This window comes from Zophobas morio, unplaced genomic scaffold (assembly GCF_036711695.1).
Source record: "Zophobas morio isolate AGI-343-1 ecotype UQ-CSIRO unplaced genomic scaffold, CSIRO_AGI_Zmor_V1 ptg000304l, whole genome shotgun sequence".
In the NCBI taxonomy this organism is placed as follows: Eukaryota; Metazoa; Arthropoda; class Insecta; order Coleoptera; family Tenebrionidae; genus Zophobas; species Zophobas morio.
Window position 1 is genome coordinate 72,819 of NW_026972408.1, and position 14,998 is coordinate 87,816.

General features: G+C 31.8%; 2 protein-coding genes and 1 long non-coding RNA gene across 4 annotated transcripts; all 3 read right to left on the reverse strand.

The window, feature by feature from the left end:
* Positions 1 to 560: 560 nt before the first annotated feature.
* LOC135119795 (uncharacterized) lies at positions 561 to 3,379 on the reverse strand. Of its 2 annotated transcripts, none has more exons than XM_064044181.1 (5): positions 3,251 to 3,379; positions 3,134 to 3,193; positions 2,767 to 3,077; positions 2,475 to 2,664; positions 561 to 914 (listed from the first exon to the last, which is right to left on the reverse strand). In XM_064044181.1, the coding sequence occupies exons 2-5, from the start codon at positions 3,177 to 3,179 to the stop codon at positions 592 to 594; spliced, it is 870 nt and encodes a 289-aa protein (XP_063900251.1). In that variant the 5' UTR covers positions 3,180 to 3,193; positions 3,251 to 3,379; the 3' UTR covers positions 561 to 591. The 2 variants fall into 2 exon arrangements, with proteins under 2 accessions (XP_063900251.1, XP_063900252.1); XM_064044182.1 differs by having other exon boundaries at positions 3,134 to 3,204.
* A 1,963-nt stretch (positions 3,380 to 5,342) lies between these two features.
* LOC135119803 (uncharacterized) lies at positions 5,343 to 6,517 on the reverse strand. Its single transcript, XR_010278373.1, has 3 exons — positions 6,438 to 6,517; positions 5,469 to 5,573; positions 5,343 to 5,417 (listed from the first exon to the last, which is right to left on the reverse strand). It is a non-coding gene; the product is annotated as an uncharacterized LOC135119803 (long non-coding RNA).
* Positions 6,518 to 10,883: 4,366 nt separating this feature from the next.
* Positions 10,884 to 13,251, reverse strand: LOC135119799 (large ribosomal subunit protein mL38-like). Its single transcript, XM_064044186.1, has 12 exons — positions 13,234 to 13,251; positions 13,114 to 13,179; positions 12,918 to 13,000; positions 12,787 to 12,866; positions 12,639 to 12,736; positions 12,235 to 12,342; positions 11,734 to 11,809; positions 11,579 to 11,624; positions 11,455 to 11,513; positions 11,245 to 11,359; positions 11,065 to 11,183; positions 10,884 to 11,010 (listed from the first exon to the last, which is right to left on the reverse strand). Exons 2-12 carry the CDS (start codon positions 13,171 to 13,173, stop codon positions 10,889 to 10,891), a joined length of 966 nt encoding a protein of 321 aa, XP_063900256.1. The 5' UTR covers positions 13,174 to 13,179; positions 13,234 to 13,251; the 3' UTR covers positions 10,884 to 10,888.
* Between the last annotated feature and the right edge of the window lie 1,747 nt (positions 13,252 to 14,998).

Here is a 14,998-nt window from a genome sequence, read left to right on the forward strand (position 1 = left end):
TAATACTTTCTGTAGTCAAATATTACGCGCACACCATCAGCGTCAGACTAGAAAGGAAGTTGGGGAAAACGAAGAAGTCCGTTCGCCAGTCCCACTTAACCTCACCAGCTGTAGATTTAAAACTCTAATAGTTCTGAGATATTCGCTTTTAACAAAAAAAATTGAATCGACCTTGTTTTGCTAACCTTAATTTTTTTAAAGGAAAATACTATACATGCAGGAAGTTTCTTTTAAAAATTTAAAGAGTACAAAAAATTGGGTAAACAGATAATAGGTAACAGATATCCAGGATTTAATTTTGACTGAGCTCAGCTTTTAGTTTAAGGGCTGCAAACTCCTTACTTCATTGTTATAAGGATTCTAACAAGATTTATATATAAGTTAAGACTAAAATTTACTCTATTAGAACTAATAAATTTTAGCTTTTATCATATAAAGCAAACCTTATAATAACAAAAGCTCATTTAAAAAAGTAGAAATAATTTTATTCATATTAATTAATCTTTAAAGAATATAACAAACGTTATTACTGAAATTTTTTAAAAGAACTTCCAAATTTCATATATTACAATTTTACAATTTTTTAAATAGCTAGTGGTTTTGACGGGGAATTTGCAGGGAGGAGAGATCGGATTGGTTGTGATCAATATTCAAGTCGGCCGATTGAGACACTTGACTACTTGTGGAACTGTTATTTAAGTTGGAGGCGTACAACAAATGAGGCTCTATAATTTTGTAGGCCTCGAGGATATCCGGAATACTGACTTCCAGCGCGCACTGCTGTCTTTTCGTGCCGTACTGGGTTTCCATAATGCAATTAAACCGGATTGAGTTAGGCAGACTCGCCCCGGTGCTCGAACCCTGAGGAGAGCTTTGCATTCGAGAGTCAAAATGGGGCCATTTCATATTTATGGCTGCAAAGGTTTAAAGAAAAGTTATTAATGGTAGAGCAACTAAACTTGACATATAACATAAATCACTATTTCTTAAAATTTACTATTTAAAGTATTAAGTTCAAGTAATGTAACTGTGTACATAGTACGAATAATAAATCCTTATAGGGTGAAAAATTAAAATAAAAACACAAGGTAAATAAAATCAATATTTTATTTATTTTTGAAAACATGAACGCTAGACTAAAAAAGGACGAAAGTTTCTGGCGCGCTAAAGGTCTAGTTATAAGATGCCAAAAAATTGAGAAAGTTTTAAAATTATAAGACGAATGGCAATAGTAGTTCATTTGCTAGAAGCAACTTCAAGTTAATTTTTATTTAATAGGTAATTAATTGTAAATATTATAAAATTACTTATACATTAGTAATTTGTGCAAATTTATAATTGTACAATAACTTTTTAATATTTAAAGTATTATATTACTTTTCGCTATTAATATTTTAATTAGCTTTTATAATACAAATATACCTTCTTAACATATATATCTTATAATTTTTTTATAAAATTATTAATAATGTAAGTAAACCTTCTGCAAGGTAAAATCATAAAAAAATAAGTTATATAATATAAAATTTACTTAAATATAACGTATATAATAATTATTTTAAAAAAAAATTGTAGTAACTAATAACTTCATAAGTTGCAAACCTAACAACTATTATATATATGCGAATCAAAAACCACTTTTTAAACTAATAAACTAATGACGAGACCCCTTATATATTAAAATATTAAAGTCGAGATTTATTATACAAGTTTATGTAACAAAAATGGGTAAAATAGTAATCCTTTTAATTATAAATACTAAAGGTATAATTTAAAATAACCAAAGAACAAAAACTTTTTTAAATATATGAACTCATAATAAAAGATAAAAATCTTTAAAGTCATAGAAAATGAAGAATAATTATAAGTTGAATAATAAATGAATGTAATATATATAATGATTATAAGTTGAATAATAATTAACGTAATGTTGTAATTTCATTGATAAATGAATAGAATATTAAAATTTTCACTTTTAATTTAGAAATGGTGATTAAACAGAAAGTAATACAATTTTAATTAAATAAAGTTTTCCTTAAAAAATAAATAATGCATGAAAACTGATAACGACTAATAAACTTTTTCTATAAAGTAAAAACTATTAACTTTTGTTAAACCCGGAAGATAGCTATTTATAAAATGATTGAATATTTATAAAAAAAACATTTGAAAACATTCATAATGTTAATATTCTATTTAAAAACATAAATTTCATAGAAATAACGATTTTAATAGTAAAGAAAGATTAGTACATATATTTGTAATAAAAAATTAAGTTTACGAAAAGGTCATACAAACAAAATATTTAATAAGAATGTAATTAAAATGTGATTTATGGAATAGTTTTATAAAAGCTAAATAAAATGTTATTAAAATTAAAACTGAGTGGTTAGTTATTTAATAAGAACAATATCATAATTAAAAAATAAAAGTATTTTTTTGCTCACTTATATGAAAACATTACAGAACTTAACATTTTTTAAAGTCGTTGTTCCTTTGCTTCTTTTTAAAACTTTCGTTGTGGGTTAGTAACATGTGATCGGGGTAAAATGTGCTGGTAAAGTTGTTATTAATTTCGCTTAATAAAAGTAAGAGGCGAATTTTAAAAGTTGAGTTTGGCGAGTTTTCTTTTCTCAAGAAGGCCACATAATTGCGATAAGTTGCCTAAAAGTATAACAGAAGTAACAACTAAGTAACTTATTACAAATGGATTTACTAAGTAGTTAAGTAGTTTTCTGAAAACAGTTTTGGAATACTTATAAGTACTTCAAATAAAGGAAGCATATTTTCTTTGGTTAAATGGGTGGCCCCCGCAATGTTACAACGAGAAGAAGAAAAAAACTTCAGAATTCGTGAAATGGTGTCCTTGTTTAATTCAACGTCCAAATCAAGTTTCTTAGAAGAAACGATAGTTTGTATTTCCGATAAAAGAGTTTCCCAACTTAAGTTTTGCCTTTCAATAGTAAAAGCAAAAGAGCCCAAGGTTTTCCGTACAGAAGGTTTTAAGTCTAACGTAAAAGAGATGAAAGGCGGAAGGGTTTGAGAAACTTGCGCAGATTGAGAAAGATCCGACGGGTCTATGTTACATATTGTTGTTTAAATACTTTTAATAATATTATTATTTACAATATACCCTCTGTAAGTGAAGAATCTAGCCCATCTTGGTATTGAAAAATCATGACTAAACTATGACCTACAACAAAACTGACATATAATAGTATATATAAAAATAAAGAACAATGGATGATACTTTAAACGTAAGAAACTAAGGAACCAGGACTAAAGGGGCGACTTAACAGCGACCAAAAAAAAAAACATATAAAAAATTAGATATTGTTTAGTGGATTTTTAGGTTAAAGAGCAGTTTTTAATACACGCATACAACTTTAAGAAGATAAGAAGGCCCCCAAAGAAAAAATGGTCGGGATTTAGAGGCAAAACTCGATAAAGAAAGCCACGTTTATTTATAGAGTACGCCCCCGGCTAAGTCATCAAGGTAGCCTTCTACCCTTGATGAACCAAACCTTAATGCTTACGGTGTGGCACAATTCTTTTATACCCGTATGCATACATAACGATACAGTCAATACGCACTGGTAAATTAATCGTTATTTTTCATCAGAACAGGTTCCGACCTGGCCCTCAAGCCGAGGGGCTTTAACTTTTTAAACGAGGCTAACTGAAAAAGACATCTTATTTACCATTATTAATCAGCATTAATAACATTTTGGGGGGTTGTACTACATAGCAACTTTATAGTATCTTCAAATAAATTAAAAACTTTGCTTCATAGGCCCCCCTTTCGTTAACGGAGAAGTAGAAGCTTAGTGTACTTATAACAGGTGCACCAAGAATTTGTAGCAAGGAATTATGTAAGCTAGCATTATTTTTTTAACAGCGAAGGTTTAAAGTTTGTTTGCAATAGTCTTTATATACACTCTACCTCTGCTTTATATGTCATTGTTAGTGTAAGAAATTAAACTTGTTTTAACGGCTGTTTGCCAGACTAATTAATTAACATAGTTTTATTACTCAATAAAAAATTTGAATAAAGCCAGTAGGTTTAAAAACACTGGGATTCAGTACTAATACACACCGATTCTCAGAGTGGGTTTTTATAAAATTGAGTGGGTTATTAATTACTAAACGCAGGAGGCTTAAATTAATTCGTAACTTGAAACGTTATTAAACCCGCTTACATGCAAATAATGTAATTTTGAAATTTAAAAGTTTAACGTCACAGTTATGTTTTGCCCATTAAAAAAAAAGGAACTAAGTTGAGGGCTCCGCCTGTTAAATGTATAGGTTTGGAGTGACATTTGGGTTTAACAACATTTAACCCTATCGTAAGGAAGTTAAAGACAAGGTATGTACCTTATCTAACTAAAAATTTTATGACTAGACACTAAACTACAAATAAATCAATAAGTAAGTTATTAAGTCCCTGACCAGTGCCCGTATAGTTAGTTTCGGTGATCCATCCTCACAATTATGACGGATTATTTTGAAGTTAGACATTAATAGCTAATGCTATTAACAGTGCCCCCTTGCTTATTGCGCCTCTTTTTATAGACTTATTATATGAATTACCTTCAATTCTTTAAAGGCGAGTGCAACCCTCTACTTTAATACTAATATCATCATCTACTAAACGTCCAGAGTTTAATTAAGTTAAATATAATATTTTTTTAAATTATTTGCCTAGCATGAGTATCTAATATGCTTAAAATTTATTAAATTATACATCTTACTAATATTTATGAGAAGGCGGTAAATCACAATTTAACAGGCTCTAATTTGTGGCATGTTTTGTTTGACCAGCACTAATTTTTTAACTTGACTGCGCAGTACCACAAATACAGCTAGCCGCCCAAGAGGAAGTTCTAAAAAATATAGATATAAAGGCTATTATTAAAAGACAAGAGTGAACCGCTTTTTAATAATGAAAAACTTAAGAGATGGAAGAAACATTAATAACAAGGTATTATACTGAAGCAAGTGCAATTGTCCTTTTAGATATAGTATTGCTACTGTAAATAGCGTACTGTGGACCCACCTAATGCAAAAAAAAAAAATTTTAAAGCGTTACATCATGTCTTAACGACATTAAGCAAAATGTCACTCCTCTACAAGTAATTTCCTATCGCCACAACCAACTACGTGTATTTTGATACCACTATTAAACTATGTTAGGCCTCGATTTCTAAATAAATGGCGTGGTGGGAGATCTAACATTAGACATGGTCCACATGACATATTTAAATATTTTTTTGTATTTTCGCTTTAGCCCAAGAGCTCATAGATGCTGCCGAGCGCCAGATATCTGTGCCAATGTTTGTTTGTATTTATCCAAATAATATTACAGGTTAATTTTATTTTCTCTCTCGCAGATGTCATTTTTTTTCTTCTCAATCAATCTAGAATATCGAAAGAACATTTTTACAAAACTATTTAATACAAGTTTCTACCCTTCCATTATCATAGCGTCCTTAACGAGGATTGAATTAGCGGGGTTAAGCTCGTAATAGAGTTGCTAGGTAGTGCTTCCTCTAGTGCGTTAGTAGCTGTGGTAGCTGTGTTAATAAAGAATTAGTTATCTAATATGTTTCGTGGAATTATATTACACCTCAGCTTGTATAACCCGTTAATGTCATAAAAAAAATTGTTTAACCCATAACAAATATTCAGCAATCTTTTTAATAATTTTTATACTAGCAACTCTTAATAGTTAAAAATTGGTTTTAAATTCCATCTTAAAAAAAATTCTTTTCGGAAAGAGTCAGCAGAAATAGTGGCATGAGGGATGCTTAATAGGTAGTTGCCCACAAAAAAGTTATAGTATTAAGCCCTTTTATTTAACACTTTTACGATAAACTCGTTTTTGGTAGTCTACCCACTACCAGATTTTACGTATACTAGAATCTAAAAATGTATAAACTTTTTGATAGCATCTATATTTCGTTTAAGTGCTTCTTATCTCAAATATACATTTTTTATACGGACTATTTTAATAACTAAAAAAAATATATATTACAGTATACCAATCTAATAATAAAAGAATCCCTTAAAAGTACATAATAAAATTTCAAAAAATACAATTTTTTCGGTCCAACTAAATAAACGACGATAATTTTGTTATTATATAATAAATATGAGCTTTTAGTCTTCAAAATAATACCCCCTTTTACAATATAAATGTATTTTTTATTATCGGCTTATTTAGTTTAGTCATAGTACAACTCAAAGGTTAATAGTTATCCAATACCCCTTTAAAGGTCGTTTCAATTCCTAAGAAACAGTATGATATTTTAGAAAGGCATATTAAAAGCTCACTCCCACATAATACTTTTGTAGTTATTCCTACAAGTTACTACGTACCTTTTTTTTACGAAATTGATAAAATTTGAAAGAGAATAAAATACGAACTACAAACTTACTTCACAACTGAAGTTGAAAGCCTTCGACATAAAAAGAAAGCTAAAAAATGGTTAATAGGGTCTCCTGAAGCAGAAGGTCTTGGAAAAAATACTTATAAAAAAATTGAAACAAATAATCAAGTCCCAACATAGATGCCTTTAGTAAAAACTTAAGAGCAGTAGTTTTCTTAACTGCTGATTTCGCCGGTGTTAGGTCTCTAAAACTGGTAGATTTGTAAAGTAAGTAATATAATAAATTAAATTGTGTATTATAGATTATAAGTTATTATAATATAAAGTTATTAAAGATTCAGCACTAATTATTTATTTGATAAATTCAAAAACTCCCAGGGGGCACCCACACAGCCAAAACGCAAAGAAGAAAATTGTCGTGCTCGGACCCTTTCCTAAGTATAAAAGAAATAGCCCTCGAGGGTTAAGTTCATCTATATATAAATAGAAAACTTTCAAATTTGCAGTTACTGTGCAACAAACGAAATATATTTGGTAGCGTTGCTCTACAATTAATAATATTTATTAACAATGAATGATTTCTATGACCACTTTAAGCTTAACTACTATGCTACATTAAAAAAATTATCGCTAAGTAGAAGTATAAACGAAAACTATAAAATATAATTAATCATTATGCCAATTTTATAAGCTCATAAGCCATTAACCCTTCGTTATAGAAAGGTTAAGGAGAGCGATGCCTTGGATAATCTAATATAAATGCTAAAATATTGAGCCTTATATTGACTAATAATCAACTATTAGCCTGGTGGTAACTTGTTTGTTTTTATTTTAACTATGCAACTTTATTAACCGACTGTCATAATTAGTGTAATTGTAAAACCATTGCCACTATGTGTGATGTAATATTAATAAAACAGTTTTTGATATTTTTAACGTCAAAGGCTACTACTTGCATTAAATATTTCGGAATACGGTATTAATAACTTGGTGATATGGCATTAAAACTGAAGGTGTCTTGCACCATGCTTTAGTAAATGTACAGCCCGTACACCAGCTGCTACCTTTTTTTAATCTTCTCTTCCTCTTTTGGCTTTAAGGGGTTCGTTATTATCAAATAAATTACTACAATGATTTAATCAATCCACAGTCTGCAATATATTTTATAACTATATTATTTTATTGTCTAAAAAACACAAGTTCTTGAGAATTTTTGGCCTATAAAGTAAATATAAAAAAAAGAAAAGCGTTAAGTAAACAAGGGTGAAAAATCTGGAACGCTTGGAATTTTACTTAACTTAAAAAAAATTATTAAAGATACCTTAGAGTTTGCCAAACTATTTAGGCAACCATAGATTCTTATATAATAAAAAGCACGTTTTTCAGGAGAAAGATAATTTTATTTTTCAATTATCTTATCAAAATTTGTTTTTTGGGGGGTCGTACAAGTAATTACTAAGACCAAAAAGTGTGGGGGCGACATAGTTCTTTAACCACTGAGCTATACGTAATCTATTAACTAGGAGTATGGGTTGTAAACATAGCTCAGTAAATAGAATAATGAGCGCAAAAATAATCGGCGACCAAAACTTTTCGGTTTTACTGGTTGCATGAACGTCCTAAAAGCAATAAGCCATTTAGTGATTAGCAAAATTCCATGTTTCTGTAAATGATGGCCTAATTTTACTCACTCAATGTTGGAGAGCTGCATTACCGTTAAAAGTGATTATGTACAACCTGACTCACATATTAATTGTATATGTCTTAACTTTAATAAAAAAAAAACTATTAAGCACAGTTTAATGAACTACACGACCCGCTATTTAGTTTTAAGAGTTGTTAATAGCCTTAAAGGTTGTAGACATCTTTATGTGGTATATTTTCGGATTATGAAGACTTAAGAAAAAATATATTTTCGCGTCTTTATTCTGTTAAGAGAAGTGAAATACTAATTTTTAATTTGTAAATACCGCAAAATGTATTTAAATTTATTAAATGACATATTAGTTAAAAATTAAAGTTACAACACATAACTTGAAAACTTAAGGACCTACCAAAGACGTTAAGGTCTTTTTTGATCATATAAGTACAATTTTTACACTGATCAACTTGTCTTGTTTAAAGTAATCGGTATAAAAACTTTAATAAAACTAAAAGAAAAAATCTTAAAAATTTCCCCTTTAAGGGAACTTTGCCAACCAAACATTTACACCTTTTTTAAACACGAAATGTCCTGGCAGTGATTGGAGGAATAAATTAGACTGTTCCGATTTGCTCAAAAAAATGTTACGCAAATTAAACTACCTCGTAAGTGGTTGATGGAAAAGTTTTGAGAGCTTTGAATTTATGTGCAGTGCGTCCTTGTGCTAAATATGTTTAATAAAAGCGGATTGTGTCAGTAAGCTTCGTATAAGCGGTATACAATGACAATTAGCTTTAGGATACTGAGTAATTTATCAAATTTTTTTAAATCATTTAACTGGGCCCCGAAAGGACTTTTGAGCTGTTATAATCCTTTTCATGTGTTATTAAGTAAAAAAGAACTTTACCTTTTAAATACTTTCACAACTACTAAGGACTTAAAGAAAGGTATTAATAGTTATATTATATAATATCATCATGAACGTTTTATAAAATTTACTTAAAGGGACCATTCTCCCTAAGGAAGAATTTATTAACAGTATTATTGCCGTACTTGACGGTACTTTAGAATTACAAGGTTTTAAGAACTCAAACTACAGATTACAAGTTAAAAAAGGTTATGAAAAAAATTATTTTAGGTCTTTATACTTATCTATTAGATTTTTATATGCATAGGAGATGTTTTGTTTGAGGATGCACTTTGTTCGTCGTTTCCCGTGGATGCCCTGCCTTTATCTTCCCTGTTTCAAAATTTAGAGGCTAAAACAAACTGTCGCTTAGCTTTTATCTGCGAAGGAGACAGCCAGAAGTTACAAAGAAATGCTGCTCTTGCTGGCTCTTTACGCTTATTAAACAGATTGCAGTATCTTTCTTCTACAAATAATTTACTAGGTGACTTTACTTATAGATCAAGTATATAAGTTATGATTTGCTTGTGTATAGGTGTTTCAAATCTTTCCAAAGAGCACGAAATTTTACTTGCTTCTTTACTCCGCTTCCAGTCTTACAAAGCTGGTGACTTCATTTATAAAGAAAATGAATTTAGTACGGGATTATTTGTACTTGTTCGTGGTTGCGTTGGAATTTACAAAGAAGGGAGCGACAAGAGCCAGAAGTTGATTTGTAAATTTTTGCCAGGCACTTACTTTGGCGAGTTATCACTTTTAACCTCTTACATACCCCGTACTTCTTCCGCCATCTCAATTGAGCCAAGCGTCGTACTTAAGTTAGAAGGAACTGACTTTCTTAAGTTTCTTAAACTTTGCCCGGAAGCCAGGCAGGCGTGGCGGGAATCGTTTCAGAAAAATGTAATTGTACGCATCACTGCTCAGCTAGAGAGGTTCAACGCCCCTTTTTTAAGAGGCTTTACTAGGGAAGACTATGAGAGCCTTGCGCAAGTGACTCAGCTTGAGTACTTTGCACCTCACTATGAAGTGGTTAAGGAAAACACAGACGCTACTAAATTCTACATGATAGCTTTTGGAGAAGTTAACGTTTTCGTTAATAACGAGAAGGTTGGCGAGATGGGCGAGGGCCACTACTTTGGCGAAATAGGGCTACTGCACGAAAGTAAGCGCACTGCGACGGTACGGACGAAGACCCCCTGCGTCATGCTAACCTGCAATAAGTACAATTTTTCAAAGCTTTTTGCGAAGAACCCCTTGCTCGAGGCCGAGTTCCGGTCCCGCCTCGACCCGTATTCCCTCTCGGTGGAGAATATTATATACCATCCAAAGGCCTTAAAATGCTTCATGGAGTTTCTCAAGGAGGAATTCAGCGCTGAAAATTTGAGTTTCGTCATCGATGTGCTCGACTTTAAAGCTGGAGGGGTTGGCTCCGCTAAGGAACTAATTGAAAAGTACTTTAAGGGTGACGCGTTGAACCTCTCTGACCAATGTCGCATGGGCACACTCAAAGCCTACAAGCAGGTTACTGGTAAGGAGGACTGCTTGGAGTTATTTGACGAGGCGCTTAAGGAGGTCATGATGCTGATAGGGACGGACAGCCTGAACCGCTTCAAGAGTAGCCCTCAGTTTACCAGGTTTCTAACAACGCTACAGACCTACACCATACTCGGCGGGGGGCCCTCCACCCGCAGAGGCCGATTTAACTACGACTCTTTTGGAAAGAAGAGCGCTCTTCTTGGCAGGGGGACGAACATTCGACCTCGCGAGCACATTCCTACTCAACTTGCCAATACTGCTATCAAGGATGAGCGAACTGCCCTTAGCAGTGTAGGCTCTGAAATTCCACGTGTTACTGACCGTCGATCGGTGGATCTGCAGTTCATGGAGTTCGACAGCACTCCCAGCTTTACCTCGCAACTTTCATAGCGTAATAACTTTCACTCCTTTTTATTATTTATCTCGAAGAAGTGTCTTCTTGTATTGTGGTTCTTTAGGCTTCGGCATATACCGCCGTCTCTTCACCTTACCGGGATAGCGCGATTTCGGCTCATAAACGGGAGGCTTTAGCAGACCTTTTGAGACCCAAATCAATGCATATGAAATGGCACTACCAAAATAAAGCGGACCGAGTGTCTGAGTGTATGTGACATCCACACTTTCGTCCCAGCAGCTTTGAAAAAAGTTAAGCCCTTTAATGCGTGCTTCGTGCGATTGTAAAAAGTCGCGTGTACTGAAGTCCCCTCCTCTTTGCGGGGCAAAGTCGTATACAATAAAAAAAGGAAGAAAAAATTTAAAATAAAAATAACGGTTGAATTGTGCCGAGTTTGAGCCGCTTGGTGTGTTCCAGCAATAAAAATACGTAGCGCAGATAGCCAGTACCCCTCGCAGGCGTGGGCGGAAGATACTCGCATGCCGTATCCGCTGTAGCAGTAGAGAAAATAGCTTTAACGAGCGTGCAGAGCAGAGAAGGTGAACCAAATAAACTTAAATAATTCAATAACGCGCCGAATAATGACCGTTTTGTAGAGCGGATATCCTGATTAGCTCCTCTGGTGCGCCTCCCTTAATATTCGTGCTTTTTAGACGCCAAAAAGATAATAAGGGGCAAATTGTCATAATTGGGTAATAGAAGAAAATTACATCATCCAACGAAGCGATTCAACATGAAAGTTAAAAATATTATCATCTTGAAAAAAAGTTTTAATTTAGGAAATAAAATATAAACTTAATAATTTGCTAATATAAATACGTTTAAGTTTTAATAAAATGCATAAAATAGAATATTATAAGAAAACCTGGAGACACACACAAGAGAGTATAGTAATAGTCGTTTGCTGTACGGGAAAAACGAACGTCCGGAATCTCTCGGAGCTGAAATTTACAATAAAAAATTAATATTAATGTGCTCACCAATATTATAAAAAAAGCTCTAAAAGTAGTAGTAGAGTATCATAATAATAAAATCTTATAAATTTATAGAGCGAAACAGCACAAAAGGATCAATAATGTTTACTTGTAAAAATTAAACATTTTTTAAATTAATAAGAATTTAATATTGACCCTCTTTTTTCCCTAAAAAAATTATAGCGTCTGAAAAAGTAGAGTTTCTCGAAAGAAACTGAAAGCTGAATTTTTAAAAATACAGTGCCGAGTGAATGCAAGTAGAAATTAATGTATTCTTACTGGACTTAAAATATTTTATTAAGATTGTTTACACTTACTAAAATAGTTATAATAACCCACACACGTTTCATAAATATATTTATAATAAAATTAGCTAAAAAGATAGGACGAACTTTCCGGGGAGGGACAATTCTTCCGTAAAGAATCCTTTCGTTTGACTTCAACTGAACTTCTAAGTTTGCATCGAGGTTTTCAAGAAGAGTGGAGTCGCTAAAAAGATCCTTTTGAAAATAAAATGTTTTTGCTTATCAAATCAGGTAAGTTGTTTTTACTTAATAAGCGTTCCTAGTAAAAAATAATATTTACTTTTACTTTTTTATTATTTTTATAATATTAATAACCACAAATATAAGTTCGTTAATAACAGTAACATAAACATCTATAAAAAAGGCGGAGATCAAAAAGATTTAAGAGATATGCTATGCCGGAGAAATATTAAAGATAGTTTTTACTAATTAACTATATAACTAATAAAATATGTAACTAAGTAGAAAGTAAACGGTAGATAAAAAACTACTGGAATAAGCTTATAATATTGAAATAATTGTAAAGCAAGCTGTCTTCCCCCTCGTTCCTTCCATAAAGTAGTATGTGTACCGTAAAAATCAAAGCTCTCTAAATTGTTATTTCTAAAAATAAACTCGAAGTAACAGTGACCAAGAAACCTCCAAATTGCAAAAAAAAGACCCTTTTCCTTTCAGCTTCCAGCTCTTCTATAAAAATTGGCTTCAATTGTTGGTAAACCCTAAAACGGTATTAATATAACAGTTATAGTTGTTGTAAGGGAAAAGAATACTCTTTTGGTATAATGTTTTTAAGGGGAATGTACGTAGAAGTTTTAGGGACTGCAACCTCTTTAGTTAACAAAGTATACTTCCTCTTTATTAATTTAAATAAAAAACAAATAATTATAATAATATATAATAAGAAGTAATAATAATGAATAAAGTAAATAAAGTAATACAAAAATATAGTAAAAGGGTGCGGCTCACCTTCGGTGAAAGCGATCTACAATTTTTTATAAAGGAATAAGTAAATCTCTTGAAAAACATGAACAACTAAGTATTTGATTTAAACGGGTTTAAAACGAAATATGCTCTTTTTATATTTACGTTTGTATAGATATTAAGAGATTATTGAAGCCAAGGCCCGCCAGTTTTACGGATGTCAAGAAAAGGAAGTATTTTGGCATGAGCTATTCATTAAGTTCGTGCCTGTGTGGCTTTGGTTCGATCGACTCAACCAGCTACCTGCAACCAACACTCTTAAATAATATATGAAAAAGTTTAAAGAGAAAATTGTGTACTAATGTTTAATAGAATTTATAAATATTTAGCAGGCTCTTTTTTTATAATAAATAGCTTATACTAGTTTGTAATAAAGTATTCAACAGATGTGAATATGTTGTTTAATTTTTAAATTTCCATATTTCTGTACTCTTTTTGACTTTTTTTTATAAAAAAAGTATAACTTTAACTTCTAGGTGCAATCACTATATGCAAGGATAAGGAAGTATAGGGAGTCACAAAGTTTTTAAAACATATAGAAGCTTGGTTTGTAGAGTTCATTTAGATTACTTATAGTCCTAGCGAGAAGAGGATACAGAAAATAATGTTTTATTATAAAGGGGCCTGTATAATAAACACAATCCCAAAAGTTTTCTAAAGATGGTAACAACTTCACTTTTTAAGGCATATATCCACTATTAACCGTTTAAGATTGTATCCAAATAACGGGTACCGCTAATTCTGGTCTAAAAAAGGATTAAGCGTGGCTTGGATGTTGTATATTACGAGCACTTGGGATTTGGAAATAAAATAAATCTTATAACAGGAGCCGTATTGTAACTTAAGTAGTAAGCAAAGGGCATAATAACCAATATATTTTAGTTTTATTTTGTAGAGGCAGGCAAAATAGAGATTGTCGTAAAGTATAATTTCTTATTAGCTCGCCACCTCATACATAGCTCCTAACAACTTTATAACTTATTAAAAAAGAGGAGTAGGTAAATTTCAGAAACCGCAAAACCATTACAGAATCGCACAGAAACTACGTGCTTAAAAAAAAATATTTAAGGACTATAGTAAACATTTTTTAAGTACTGGACAACATATTGCTCCTTGAACATCCTACGAATGTTACTGGAGTGGTAAGCTGAGATTGAAATATCATTTTAAATTTAAGGTGCGACGTAAAAGAACAAGATCGTAATTATAACTAAAGTCGACTATTAACAACAGTAGTAAGATAGGTGGTGTATTACGTAATATACACTGGGCAAAAAGAAAACCAGAAATGTTAAGGGGTAATAATAATTCTTCAGTTGCTTAGCCATGTGCTTATTACCATCTTTAAAATTACATCATTTTACTCGCAATTTGAAACGAACAAGTGAGAAAAAAGGCAATGTATACGAAAGCTTTAACGTCTTGTAGGTTAACTTGAACCACCCCTCTTCACATTAATGTTAATTAACTTTTGCTACCCGATGTATAGTGTTTAATGGGAAGTTAACATTTCTTGGATTTTCCCAGCATGCTGGAAAGTGGACGCCCTCCTTTGGAGTAAGAAATGGTTTATCAAGGGGCCCAGTCTTAACACTTTGAACTACAGGTTGGGGTGTTGCTTGATGTGTTTGCCCCATAAGGAAAATTCACACTGCAAAAGCAGAATGAATTCTCCTGTAATCAGTTAAACTTCTCAAATTCGAACCTTTCCTACTCTTTTTTAAATAAGGAACTTGGAATATATTTGCCTCTTGCGATGAAAAATTGTTAATTGTTAGTTTAATTTGGAGCCCCCTTAAAGGTTATTTACATTTACAAAAAGTTCCTTTGCGTTATCTTAAACGTGTAAACGCGTCTTTGCTAAACTTTG